This window comes from Crinia signifera, chromosome 4 (genome assembly GCF_055691185.1).
Source record: "Crinia signifera chromosome 4, ASM5569118v1, whole genome shotgun sequence".
Classification (NCBI taxonomy): domain Eukaryota; kingdom Metazoa; phylum Chordata; class Amphibia; order Anura; family Myobatrachidae; genus Crinia; species Crinia signifera.
Genome location: NC_139220.1, coordinates 34,416,247 through 34,429,900, shown reverse-complemented (window position 1 = coordinate 34,429,900; position 13,654 = coordinate 34,416,247). Strand labels below are relative to the sequence as shown.

Here is a 13,654-nt window from a genome sequence, read left to right as displayed (position 1 = left end):
TGATTTTGAGATTGTTTTCTCGTGACACATTGTACTTTAAGTTAGTGGTAAATTTTGGTCGATACAGTCGTTTTTTTTTTGTGAAAAATACCAAAATGTCGTAAAAAAATTGAACATTTTGCAATTTGCAAAATGTTAAATTTTCTGCTTGTGAGACAAATAATCATACCACTCAAAATAGTTAATAACTAACATAGACCATATGTATACTTTATGTTTTAATCATTATTTCAACCTCCTTTTATTTTTTTTGGACACTAGGGGGCAGCAGAGTCAAAATTATACACATAACTCATAAAACGCTGCAATTGGCTGTTCACATTTGAACAGCCAATCGCAACGATCGCCGATGGGGGGGGGGGCATCCCTGCCCCCCCTGGGCAATGAGGGAAGATGTCTGCTGTCAGGGACAGCAGACATCGTCCCTCTGTCACCGCGTCTATAGACGCGGTGACAGTTTAATGGCATGACGTACATTTATGCCATGTGTCGGGAAGTACATCCCGACCATGACGTAAATGTACGTCAAATGTCGGGAAGGGGTTAAGTGTATGTCATGTCTATTATTTTGCTCCTTAATACACAACCGATATAACATCCATTACATGCTCTCAGTAGTACAAGGACACATGGGGGAAAATTTACTAAGATGGGAGTTCTATTGAAGATGGGATTTTCATACATGCTGCATTCATTCCTACTATAGATACACAGGTTGAAAAACATGAACTGTTGGTAGATCCTGAGGACAGGTTTGGCCATCCCTGCCCTACGTAATCCCCCTTTCCTGTCTCTTTCAGTTGAAGCTCCAGCTTGGATTGTGGACTCTAATTATCAACACCCGAAAAGGAAGCCCCAACAGTCTTCTGTACCACTCACCCATTCTCTTCCCCGTCCGCACCCCTCTCACCCGCTGGTTCACCCAAGCCTCTCTTTCTTTCTTTTACTTCTGAGGGACCAGGTGACAATGAATAGCGTGTGAGTGTACATACGTGTGCATGTGTGTTTGAGTGAAGCCTGTTTGCCTTGACACGTCCTCTGCACAATCCTGGTCACCCACAAATAAGAGGTCAGGGAGAGAGGGGTTGTTACGTCCGCTCCTGAAATACGCAGTGACATCTGCGCTGATCCACCAGCAGCTCCATCCTTAATTACAACCTTGGCAATTGTTTCATCTGCATTGTGTTTGAATAAAACTTTGTGAGGCTTCAAAATACAATGGCAAGTCAAGTACACTTTCAGGGGGGGTGCTGACTGGGGCTGCACAAATTGCAGCCCTTATTACCATAACCCATAAACAAACACAAAAAAGTGTCACATACTAACAGAAACCAAAAGCACAAGTTCTATCGGAGGCACCTCTGAATTCCTACAGCACCAAAATTCTGTAGGTGTTGGGAGAGAGATCATTGGTCATCTATCACTTCTCCATTTTATTAGAACTTGTCATTGTTTTATTTTTATTTTTCTGTTTTTTTAGCGTTTTTTTTTTTTTTTTTTAAGTCAGAGCTGTCTAAGGTTGCCTTAAATACCAGAGCATCCTATCAATATATACCTGAGTTAGCAGTCCAGGGAAAAAAAATGTAATAAAAACTACAATAAACATAAAAAAATGTATTTTTGCTGTACTCCGGCCTATACCTTGCTGTGTTACAGGTGTGGTGCGTCCGAGTACGACTTGTTTTCAGAGAATGTATATTTATTTAAGAGCTAAAAAGGGTTGATAGTATTTAAGTTGCAAAGCAATTGTGCAATGAACGGAAAAAAACAATAAGAAAAAAAGTTCAGCGCAGACTGAGAATGCAAGCTATAGTAATAATAAATAAATATATAAATAATCATACATATATATATATATATAGTATATACATATATATTTTGTGGGATTACATCAGTGTGTTAAGGAAAATATGTATTTCTATTTGAGATCTATTATATGCATGCTTTTTATAGAAGTAAAACATTCTTGTAATAATAACTTATTTGCAATATGTCATAACAAAACAAATTTTTATTTATTTATTTTGTTAAAAATTGTTTTTTTTTGTTTTTTTGGGGGGAATAGTTGACGGTAACTACAAGTATACAAGCAGTGTATTCCTGTTTTTGAGTCCGCCTATGGGTGGACGGGAGTACTACTTACCTTAAGTTTTTGAAAGTTTGTTTACTGCTTGAACAATATCCTACTGTCGATTGACAACAAAATGATATTATTATAATTTTTCTTTTTTGGCATATGCGTAGAGTGACGTTTCCTTTCTAGTGCAGTGCAGCTTCTGAATTTAACTCAGTGACTGCTTCATTTCATTTTATTCGTAGGAAAGCTCTTAGTAATAAAAAAAAAAAAAAAAAATTTAAAAAGTGGTTTCCTCGTCTACAGGGCATTTGCGTTTACTGTTGCATGGTGGCTTTTAAATCCCAATGACGAAGTCTACAGATGAGATGGTGAAGGCATGTTTACAATGTAGATAAAATAGTGATCTGTCCTGTTAGGCTGCTTATCAATTATCTATATGATAAATGTAGTGGGTACTCTTTGATTTCTTAAAAAAAAAAAATTACAAAAAAAAAAAACACACCCAAGAATGACTGACTGTACCTGGGTTGTGATGTGTGTTTATTTTTCTAGTAAAGATGTGGAGTGTTAACATGTTAACTGTTTGGAGATACTCTCTAAACTGTATAGGGTTGCACCAGTTTCTATTCTACAAATTGGAACGAAGAAGGTTTTCGAGAAGTCTCTGTTTTGCCACTAGCATGAAGATGTGTTTGAACAGTACTTTCTTTCATGAGTTATTGCCATGCCCATGGAATCCTCGAGGTTTGTTTAATCTCTCAACAAAAGGTTTATCGCCTGAGAACTGGATCCGTAGAGACATTGGAGGCATCAGTCCAAAGACTTTTGGTTAGCACTTGATCTTGTCATACTCGTGTGGTCAGTAATGGTCCATGGTGGAGTTACCTTGTCTTGGAGACAATCATCCATGACTTTTTCTTGATTGACCATCATGCCACATTACTGAATGCTAATTTTATTTTTGCTGTATATAAATAGAATCGTCACACCGCGAGAACATGGCCCGAGAGCATCATTGCCGAAAACACCTCTTCATTCCCATTAACGGAGATCACAAGAGGTCATTTAATTTTTAGCCTGTTCATCGGTACAGCCAATCAAGTTTATGGTCTAGGCTTTCTACCTTTAGTAGACTCAGATAAATCGTTGCATGGCATCTGTGTTGCTCCTATCTGGGCTGTGCCAAATGTCTCCAAAAAAGAGCCTTTTTGCATTCAATTATTGGGGTAAATTAGGGGGGCAGGGTTGTTTGCAGAATGTCTTGTCTATAGTCTTCCGAAAATTGTACCTGTATAGATTATAATGTGTAATACCTCTCCTTTCAGCACTTACCCTCTCACCTGCTACAGAGTCCTGCATTTCAGGATATCAAAATGAGTAACAGAAGTTTTAGCTTACCATAATACTAAGACATCTTAACTATGTGAGGTGTTTTTTGATCAACATTGGCCATCTAACCTACACAGACAGAACAAATAATCATTACCTGGATACAGAAGGGAGGGGATTCATTTCAGAAAAATTATGCAAAACAAAAATGAATCTAGTGCATTTAGCAGCCAATCAAATGTAATCATTGTTTTTTTTTTTACCGTACTACTGTACTTTAGAGAATGAAAAATGACGTCTTATTGATTGCTAAAAGTAACTCCTCCCTGTTTTCTCTGCATGTGTTGACATAAATGTGCCCCACCAGCTGCCCTCACAGAAGGCAGCGAATACTGAAAACAAGACTAAAATCTCACTGTCTTGTCATTTATTATTAAAGAAAACAAACATCTACATCCTATAACAAGAAAATCCAGATCTGTTTTATTTTACTCTCCGTAAGTGAATCGCGTCAGGTTCCAGAAAACTAAGTAGTTCTGTCTCCGCTTGGGTTCTGTGCTGTTCTGCTATCACTAACTAATGAATGTATTCTCTTGAGTGACCAAACATTTGTTGCCTTATCTGCACCTTGGACAGTTTTCGAACCAGACAGTACTAGTTCATTTTCTGGCCTTTCCTGGGCAAAATTGGGATTAACGAAGAAGAAAATGGGAAATGTTTTTCCCTAAAACCTACGTATTTCCTTAGTGTGCGTCTATTGCCCACACACAGGAGGTGGCCATTTTGTGGTCTGGACCTCTATTAATAAGGATGTAGCCTATGAATTAATTAGGTACAGGCAACATCAGTGAGGTATTTGTACCCACTGAATATCTTGTCTACAGTCATAGACATGGTGACCCATTGTTCCCTCTGCATCGATAGCCTACATTCTTATTAGATTAGGGCAGTCCACAAAATGGCAGCTCCCACTATGTTTGTGTAGGCAAACTTATTGTAAGTCCCAATCTTTCTCAATTTATTATATATATGTCTTACCTCGGTGTCCATGCTGTAATATATTAGATATTCAGTATTTACCTCATGACTGCAAAGCATTGGATCCATTATGGTGACTCATTGTATTTCCTGGCATTATGTTCTGCAATGGCTAAGCTCTAACCAATATACACTTTTGTGGTATTTTGTGCTGTTTTATACTGTAGAGCCCCACATGTACATTTGATGAACAATGCTTATCGAGCTAAACATCAGGATGAATTGGTAGGGGGAAGGGATAAAGGGATTTTGTTTATAATAAAAGTAATTTCCTCAAAATAGTAGTAAGTGGGGCCACCAATAGATCTGCTCGCCTATTGCTAGGCGGGCGCTGCAAAGGCCACCTAGTAACAGGTGAGCCGATCTACAGTATAGGGGTATCTATATGATCTATGCTGAGGGAACGTGGCCACACAATCTTGGTGGTTACGCCTCCCATGCTGTCCAAGGTACTTTATTCTGTGCACCATGGTGACCCCGGTAGTAATGTTGATATTTACCGTAATGCAGACTTGGACAGATTTAAGTGCCCCTTTTCCCCATATCCTTAAAAGCAGTCCGGTGATGAGTTTCTCCCAACCAGTGTCACATTGTACCTCTATTGGTATTGCTTTTCGGGTTAGACTGAAGCAACAGGTCCATCCTCGCTTATTTGGGCGATGTCCAGTATAATTGGCCATTACTAATTTACTATGCTACCAATGGTATCAAATAATGGTTCCAACACCATCAAACGTTCATCAGACTCAAGGTTTTACTCACACCCAAAATGAGTGCCACCTCTGATGTAGTAAACATTATGCTGACTGTCTCCTGGAAGAAGACAACTTTTTTCGAGACAGTTGAGGTCTACAAACATCGATCAAGAACTATTAATAAACCGAAGGCGTCTATAAGCTATGAAAGGGCGATATTATATTCAAAGCCAACTAGCTGAGGTGCCCGGTTTCCAGCAGGCAAAGGTTTAACCCCCTTTCATCTCTTTTGGGGTCAAATTTCCAAAATTCACAGTCACAGTCTCCAAGAACGTTTCTTATGCCAATGGGACTTTCTCAGTACACAAAGGAAAAAAAAAAAAAAATTTTTATCAAGTTATGATTTCTCTTTAAGACCCACTTCTGGGATATCCTTTGGAAGATGCAGCCCCTGTAACAGGTGAGAGGAAAAAGCACAACAGTCACATTGTTCTAGGCACAAAATGTTTTAAAAGTAACTGCGAAACAGCTAAAAAAACAAAAATAAAAAAATCCTTGTTTTATATTCAAACCGTGCACCGGTGTAACGTGTTGCAGAGATATTTGTTTAACGACTTTGATTCATTTTATTTTTCTTTCTTAGCCTGTGGCTGTTACACTGGTAAGATGGTGGTGATGGTGATTAACCTGTCACATCTTTTTTCTGGTTGTATGTTTCTTGATGTATGATTTCAATAAATGGCACAATCTGAAATAAACTGAAATAATGTCTGTCTTCTTCGTGACTATCCAGCATGGATGGGGTCACAATGATTTGGTTTGTCCAGCCACACCTCCCGCGCCTCTAGCTGCTATAGGTTTATACTGGCGCCAAGATGGTGTCTGTGGGGAGTACTAATTACCCTGGCTATATGGAGGAGCCCTGGTCTGCCGGCTCCACCCATGAGTATCCTTACCTTGGTCCCTCCTCCACTGCAGCTCCATCTTCCCTGTGACCAGTGGTTAAAGTGAGGGGGAACAGGGTGGAACTGGGTTCCACCACCTCTAATGGTATGAGGAACTGAATTCTCCTACCACAGCCCTAAACAGTAATTTCAACAGAAAAGTCTGTCCCAACGGCTTCTTCTTCTGGCACAGCGTATACGATGTCATGCACCACTGCCGCTGAAGTGAAAAAGAGCCATTAAGAGGAGCAGGTTATGTGCTTGCTGAAGACAGAAGGAGTGGGGGCTGAAGAAACTCAGAGGTGGGAAAGTAGCTCCAGACAGTCGCACACAGTAATGCCCATTACACATTATACCACACACCGTAATGCCCATTATACTGCACACTGTTAGTGCCCATTACACAGAGCCAAAATTCAGGGACATAGGGACAATGACAGCAGGGATAATGTGACAGTAGGAGCAGTGAGTGACAGTGGAGACATAGGGACAGTGACAGCTGGGGCAAAGGGAGAGTGACAGCAGGGATACAGGGAGAGTGACAGTGGGGACACAGGAACAGTGACAGCTGGAACAAAGAGTGACAGCAAGGACACAGGGAAAGTGACAGCGGGGACACAGGGGGAGTGAAACAGGTAAAGTGACAATGGGGACACAGCAGGCCTACCAGACTTGTTGGACTCCAGTGGCAGCTTGGATGAGATCCAGGAGGTAGGGATGAGAGCCGGGTGTAGGTGTCTGCCAGGCTCTAGCTGAAGCATTGACAGGACCAGTGTCGGTTGTGATGGGACCAGGAGCACCCAGTGGGCTCCAGCTGCGGCTGTATGGGGACCAGCATCAGTGTGGATGAGAGTCGAGTGGCTGGGATAAGAGCATCATGTCTGACCACATAACTCCCACTGTGTTACCGGCCCCAGGTCCGCACACCCACAAAGCCGTAATTTAAGATTACAAAAGCACAAAAAATGGTGGTATGTGGTCCAGGCGGCAGCGGGCTCCAAGAACTCCTTGGGCCCCAGTGCACTGCATCTGCACTGGCAGTAGTTATGACCCTTGGTCACACAGGAAGAAAGGAAGATGCCGGAGCCATTGCAACTGAGGGGGTTATTCAGGGGGGTCAGACTCATGAGTAAAATCGCACCCTGTGAAAAGCTTGCAAAAATATCACAGGCCTGCGATTAGCAAATCCATTAGCATCCACCACTCACACCACTGCGTCCATCTAAAAGTCGGTCTCAGTACTGTGCTTCAAAAATTAAAAGATGTAATGTTGCCCATAGCAACCAATCAGATTGTGTCTACCATTTCAATATTGCATCCTAGAAAATTATAGACAGAATACGACTGGTTGCTATGGGTACCATCAACTCTTCATTTTTAAAAGCTTTAGTAAATATAGCCCCCATGTGTTTTGTAGTTGCACTTATTTTCTTTGTAATGCCCTTAGGTGAATAATGCACCTCATAATGCGGTTAATAAAGTTATAAAAAAATAAAAAAAACACTGGAACATGCACTGTTTCCCTGAGCCCAGGTTACTGCACAATGCTGCTGCAGATACAGAGCAGTATCACACTGGGAATGGCTCATGTTTGTATCTGTGAAACTGCACTATTTATAACTCAGCTGGAATTGCTGCGTGTTTCTATATAACACATATGCCGCTGTCACCACCTCAGAAGCGTGTGCTGTCGCTTCATTTCCATCTAAAAGAAGGGAAAAAAAAAACAATATTTTCTAAGAGCAAAATGATGCAGCTCATTCTGTCCGTGTGTATGAACCTGGTCATAGGTGTGCGCACATTGAGTATTAGGGGTGCACAGGCACCCCCAAATGCTGTGCCCACCCTTATGAACAACTCCCTGCCGCTAGCAATACCAGCAATACCTTTTACCAAAGTCTTTTGCTTTTTAGACCTGTATTCCATTAAAATTAGTGCCCATCAATCAATTATGTGTTTTGCATTGTTAATTGTACTAGACCGTTGTCATATCACTACATACCTGTATAATCCATATATTTTTTAGTTTATTTGCATGTACTGTTATACAGAGTAATAAGAATATTAAAACTGAAATAGGCCGGAGATTAGGTTCTGGCTGAGAGACATTTTATATTTTAGCGAGTACCAATAGATGATGGTAAACATGCATGATTGGCAGTGTTAGACACGCCCAATGGGCAATATTAGACACGCCCAATAGGTGGTGCTAGACACACCCCTTTGACGGTGCACCCCCTAATAAAATGGGCTGAGCACACCTATGAACGGGTTCAGACGTGTTAGCAAGGCTGACTGTAATGGGCATTACTAGTGTGGCATCATGTGTAATGGGTAGTGCGGCGTGTGGTTTCATGTGTTATAGGCATTACACTTGTTTGGCCTTATGTGTAATGGGTAGTGCGGCGTGTGGTTTCATGTGTTATAGGCATTACACTTGTTTGGCCTTATGTGTAATGGGTAGTACGGTGTGTGGTTTCATGTGTAATAGGCATTACACTGTGGTGTTATGTGTAATGGGTAGTACGGTGTGGCATCACTGGAATGGGTAGTACGGTGTGTGGCATCATGTGTAGTGGGCATTATGGTGTGTGGCATAATCTGGCCACACCCATATTATCATAAAGCCTCTCCTCTCGCCTGGTGTTACCATGCCCATTGTATCAGTACCACCAAGACAAAAATTCTACTTGCACCACCAGGCTAGGGTTAGGCCTTGGGGGGGGGGGGGGGGTTTAGGATTAGGCTGCTGCTACCCTCAGGGCCGGCAACAGAAATCTTGGGGCCCTGTACAATTATATTTCTGGGGCCCCCTTCCTTATCCCAAGCCCACACAACCCTCTTCTGCATGAGCCTCACCTAATCTTTTGTGGCTCCAGATCCTGCTTTCACGTGCAGACTTCTCTCATTCTCCGTCCTACTGGCCTGGCTCCTGGCTGCTGCTTTCTGCTAGCTCCTGGCTGCTGCTGGCGCTGCCGCCTTTCTTGACTTGTCACTTACACAAAAGAACGCCGAGCACTATGAGCAGGCAGGGCAGGCTGTTCGCAAAGCACGGAACAGACGACCCGGGCAGTAAAATTACAGGAGCCGGAGACCACAGCGTCAGCAGCCAGCAGTGGGTATGGCTGTGTGCCTGAACGCGGTACAGCTGTGCGCGCACACAGAGTAGACGGCTCTGAGTGCCGAGCGGCCGAAGGCGTGGGGTGCACACACACAGTAGACGGCAGTGGCACACATTGAGTCAGTCAGACTTAGCCACACACAGACGGCGCACAGGATGACCAGGCCAGGGGGGTCACTGACAGGCCAGCTGTACAGGTGGTGGCCGGGTCACGGAAGTTCTAGGGCCCTTCAGATTGCCAGGGTCCATCACACTTGCTCCCCTTGACCCCTTCTATCAACGGCCCTGGCTACCCTCCTCTCAGCTGAACTTCCCCAATCTCTCAGGTCCCTGATGGATACCAGATTTCCTGATGCTGCATTCACAAATAACTATGGTTCGGGTAAGGGAAGGGGGACAGAATGAAGGGGAGATTCAGGGGAATGTAAGGGAGGATTCTATCAATTTTACCGAAAACTTTTTAGTCTTGGGTAAAGTCATACTTGCCTACTTTTGAAAACTAGTTTCAGGGAGATTATAGTTGGTAGGGGGTGTCATGCTCCACCCAAAGGGCCTGTCTAGATCCATATATAGAGAGATTGTGAAAAGAGATTGTGAATGTGGCACCTAGAAATGTGGGTGTGTAATTTAAAATGACTTACATCCAAATGTAGATGAGCCACAAAACAGTTAGTAAGAGATATACTTGGTAAAGTGCTGGGAAATGATGATTCACTGTAAATGTATTTATCTCTCATTCATTTTCCCCCCCAAAATGTAACAGTGTAATGTGGGCTAGGTGACATGACGGAGATTGCTACAATAATGAGGGAGTGAGGGAGATTGTTGCTATGTCAGGGAGTCTCCTGCAGAATGCAGGAGGGGAGGTAACTATGATGTAACAGTGTAATGTGGGCTAGGTGACATGAGGGAGATTGCTAGACTAATCAGGGAGAGAGGGAGATTGCTGCTATTTCAGGGAGTCTCCTGCAGAATACAAAAGGGGAGGTAACTATGATGTAAGTGTAATGTGGGCTAGGCGACATGAGGGAGATTGCTAGACTAATGAGGGAGAGAGGGAGATTGCTGCTATGTCAGGGTGTCTCCTGCAGAATGCAGGAGGGGAGGTTACTATGATGTAATTGTAATATGGGCTAGGTGACATAGGGGAGATTGCTAGACTAATGAGGGAGTGAGGGAGATTGCTGCTATGTCAGGGAGTCTCCTGCAGAATGCAGGAGGGGAGGTAACTATGATGTAATTGTAGTGTGGGCTAGGTGACATGGGGGAGATTGCTAGACTAATGAGGGAGTGAGGGAGATTGCTGCTATGTCAGGGAGTCTCCTGCAGAATGCAGGAGGTGAGGTAACTATGATGCAACAGTGTAATGTGGGCTATGTGACATGAGGGAGATTGCTAGACTAATCAGGGAGAGAGGGAGATTGCTGCTATTTCAGGGAGTCTCCTGCAGAATGCAGGAAGTGAGGTAACTATGATGCAACAGTGTAATGTGGGCTAGGTGACATGAGGGAGATTGCTAGACTAATCAGGGAGAGAGGGAGATTGCTGCTATTTCAGGGAGTCTCCTGCAGAATGCAGGAGGGGAGATAACTATGATGTAACAGTGTAATGTGGGCTAAGTGACATGAGGGAGATTTCTAGACTAATCAGGGAGAAAGGGATATTGCTGCTATGTCAGGGAGTCTCCTGTAGAATGCAGGAGGGGAGGTAACTATGATGTAACAGTGTAATGTGGGCTAGGTGACATGAGGGAGATTGCTAGACTAATCAGGGAGAGAGGGAGATTGCTGCTATTTCAGGGAGTCTCCTACAGAATGCAGGAGGGGAGGTAACTATGATGTAATTGTAATATGGGCTAGGTGACATAGGGGAGATTGCTAGACTGATGAGGGAGTGAGGGAGATTGCTGCTATGTCAGGGAGTCTCCTGCAGAATGCAGGAGGGGAGGTAACTATGATATAACTGTAATATGGGCTAGGTGACATAGGGGAGATTGCTAGACTAATGAGGGAGATAGGGAGATTGCTGCTATGTCAGGGAGTCTCCTGTAGAATGCAGGAGGGGAGATAACTATGATGTAACAGTGTAATGTGGGCTAGGTGACATGAGGGAGATTTCTAGACTAATCAGGGAGAAAGGGATATTGCTGCTATTTCAGGGAGTCTCCTGCAGAATGCAGGAGGGGAGGTAACTATGATGTAACAGTGTAATGTGGGCAAGGTGACATGAGGGAGATTGCTAGAGTAATCAGGGAGAAAGGGAGATTGCAGCTATGTCAGGGTGTCTCCTGCAGAATGCAGGAGAGGAGGTAACTGTGATGTAACAGTGTAATGTGGGCTAGGTGACATAGGGGAGATTGGAAGACTAATGAGGGAGAGAGGGAGATTGCAGCTATGTCAGGGAGTCTCCTGCAGAATGCAGGAGGCTAGGCAACTATGGCTAAAGTTACCTGCTTATTATGCCATTAGCCATAGATACAGAGCAAGCACCAGTGGCACACTGGTGACAGAACAATAAATCAAACCACATTCTGCAATCTTTTCTAGACTTTCATTGTGTAATACTTAATACACTTGCCCTTTATATACATCTCAGCATCACCTTGTGCTTGTAAACCTTAATACAGCTCTTTGAGCTAACATAAAAACATTTAGTGGATAGGGGATCTATATGACATTGGCCATAAACATAAATGAAATGACTATACTGCTTTGTGCTACTGTTTGAATGCTTTTCTTTATTTGCCTAGGAAATCAATGCATTATAAATCAACAGCCATTCAATTACTTTAAAGCCCCACTAAAGATCTTAATGAGGTCTGATGACCGAACACACTTCCCAGCACGCGTTTATGGCAGTACACCAGTTGTGCCACTAGATGGCAACCTAGGCCCATAGTGAGTAAAATGCTTTACACCAGAGGATGACCTTATTTAACTCTTCTTTCACTGTCTTTAGGATGTGTACATGCCTAGATCGCTTTCCCATGGCATCTGGGAGTGATGGAGTTAACACGAGCCCATTGCCAAAGTACATGTTGTTCGCCACGTAAGCAATCCCCACCCATCAGCCTTTGTTCCTGTGTTATCTCGTCATGATCTGCTTATCATGGCTTTTGAGGCGTCTTCCTCTTGCAGTGGAAAAAAAAAATTCAATGCAGTGCATTCATCAGCAAAAGCATCGCCGCGCTGTTCGCAATGATTGCTATGGTTGGCTTCGCTATATGCCACCACAGTACAGGCATTTAGGCACCTAGGCTGCTATCTCCCCACCCAGTTGGCAGCCCCCCTTCCATTTCTCTGTTATATAAATGATGATCCCTATACTGGTTTGTCTGTCTTATATTTTGCATTGGATTAGTCATTCGGTTACTGTGGAAAGGTTCTCTAGTTCCCTTTGATGTCCTCTGTTACGTCTCACTGATTGTAGCTAATGTCATTCATTACATGTCTTTACTGCGTGCACGGTGGTAATGACACTAAGGAAGGGGCAAAGGTTAACCATGAAATGCAAAACACCCACTGCGCAATGCAACCGCCGCGTGCTTCGGTTTGTGGAATTAGAATTCTGCCAAGATAATATTTTGAGTTTCACTCTCTTCCAGGAGGTTATGAATAGGGTGGCCAATCCTGGGATCGGGATTGGTGGGATCCCGGGATTTGGCCTCAAAAAGTCTGGGATTTCAATCCCGGGATTGGATTATCCAATCCCGGGATTTCGGGATTAGACTGCGCATGCGCAGTCTAATGCCCGGCTGTTCCCGAATCCTGATCCCTGTGTGCGGCCTGCGTAGCGTGACAGTAGAGGTCACGCTGCGCAGGCCACACCGCCCACTCTGACGCAGCCTTCTCCTGTGCCCGCTCCCTTCCAGTCTCCTCCGCACGCCGGCACGCCTCCTTTCCGACCTGGATCCTGGAATTGAAAAAATGCCCCGGGATTGGCATCCCTAGTTATGAAGTCCGAAGAGAACGCGGTATGATATGTCATCAATCTTGTGGGTACAGGCCATAGGTCGACACATTAAAAAGGTTGACATGGCTTAGGTCAACTGGGGCCGAAGTGTCGACGCAAGCAATATGTTGACGTGAGTTTTTTATGTTTGTTGGTGTCTATGTCGACTTGCGTTGACATCTACATCGTATAAGTGTACTGTGTCTTTTTCGCATGGCTTGCTTCCACTTGCATAAGAACAAAAGTGAAACATTCATGTTCACCTTTTTCATGTTGACATTTTCAGTGTTGACCTAAGGCATGTTGACCTTTTCATGTCGACATATGGTCTGTTGGCCAGCAGTTGATGGCCTATTGACTGTCAACATATTGATTGCAATCCATACTGGCAATTTAGGTCATCTCCCCCGATATGTCCCATAAATAGGCTGAGATCCAACCAAAGTTCTATTACAGGCCAAAATGGTAATAAGGATATTGTTAGTAAGAGAAATGAATT

The 13,654-nt window shown here is 43.4% G+C and overlaps 1 protein-coding gene across 2 annotated transcripts in view; it reads left to right on the top strand.

Moving 5' to 3' along the window:
- Window positions 1–3,839, top strand: part of CAMK2A (calcium/calmodulin dependent protein kinase II alpha) — a 175,115-nt gene extending 171,276 nt beyond the window's left edge. For both annotated transcript variants that reach the window (XM_083181521.1, XM_083181522.1), the window contains one exon: window positions 801–3,839. In XM_083181521.1, coding sequence (XP_083037647.1) covers window positions 801–804 — 4 coding nt within the window. In that variant the 3' untranslated portion in view covers window positions 805–3,839. The remainder of the gene's footprint in view (window positions 1–800) is intronic.
- The last annotated feature ends 9,815 nt before the right edge of the window (window positions 3,840–13,654 follow it).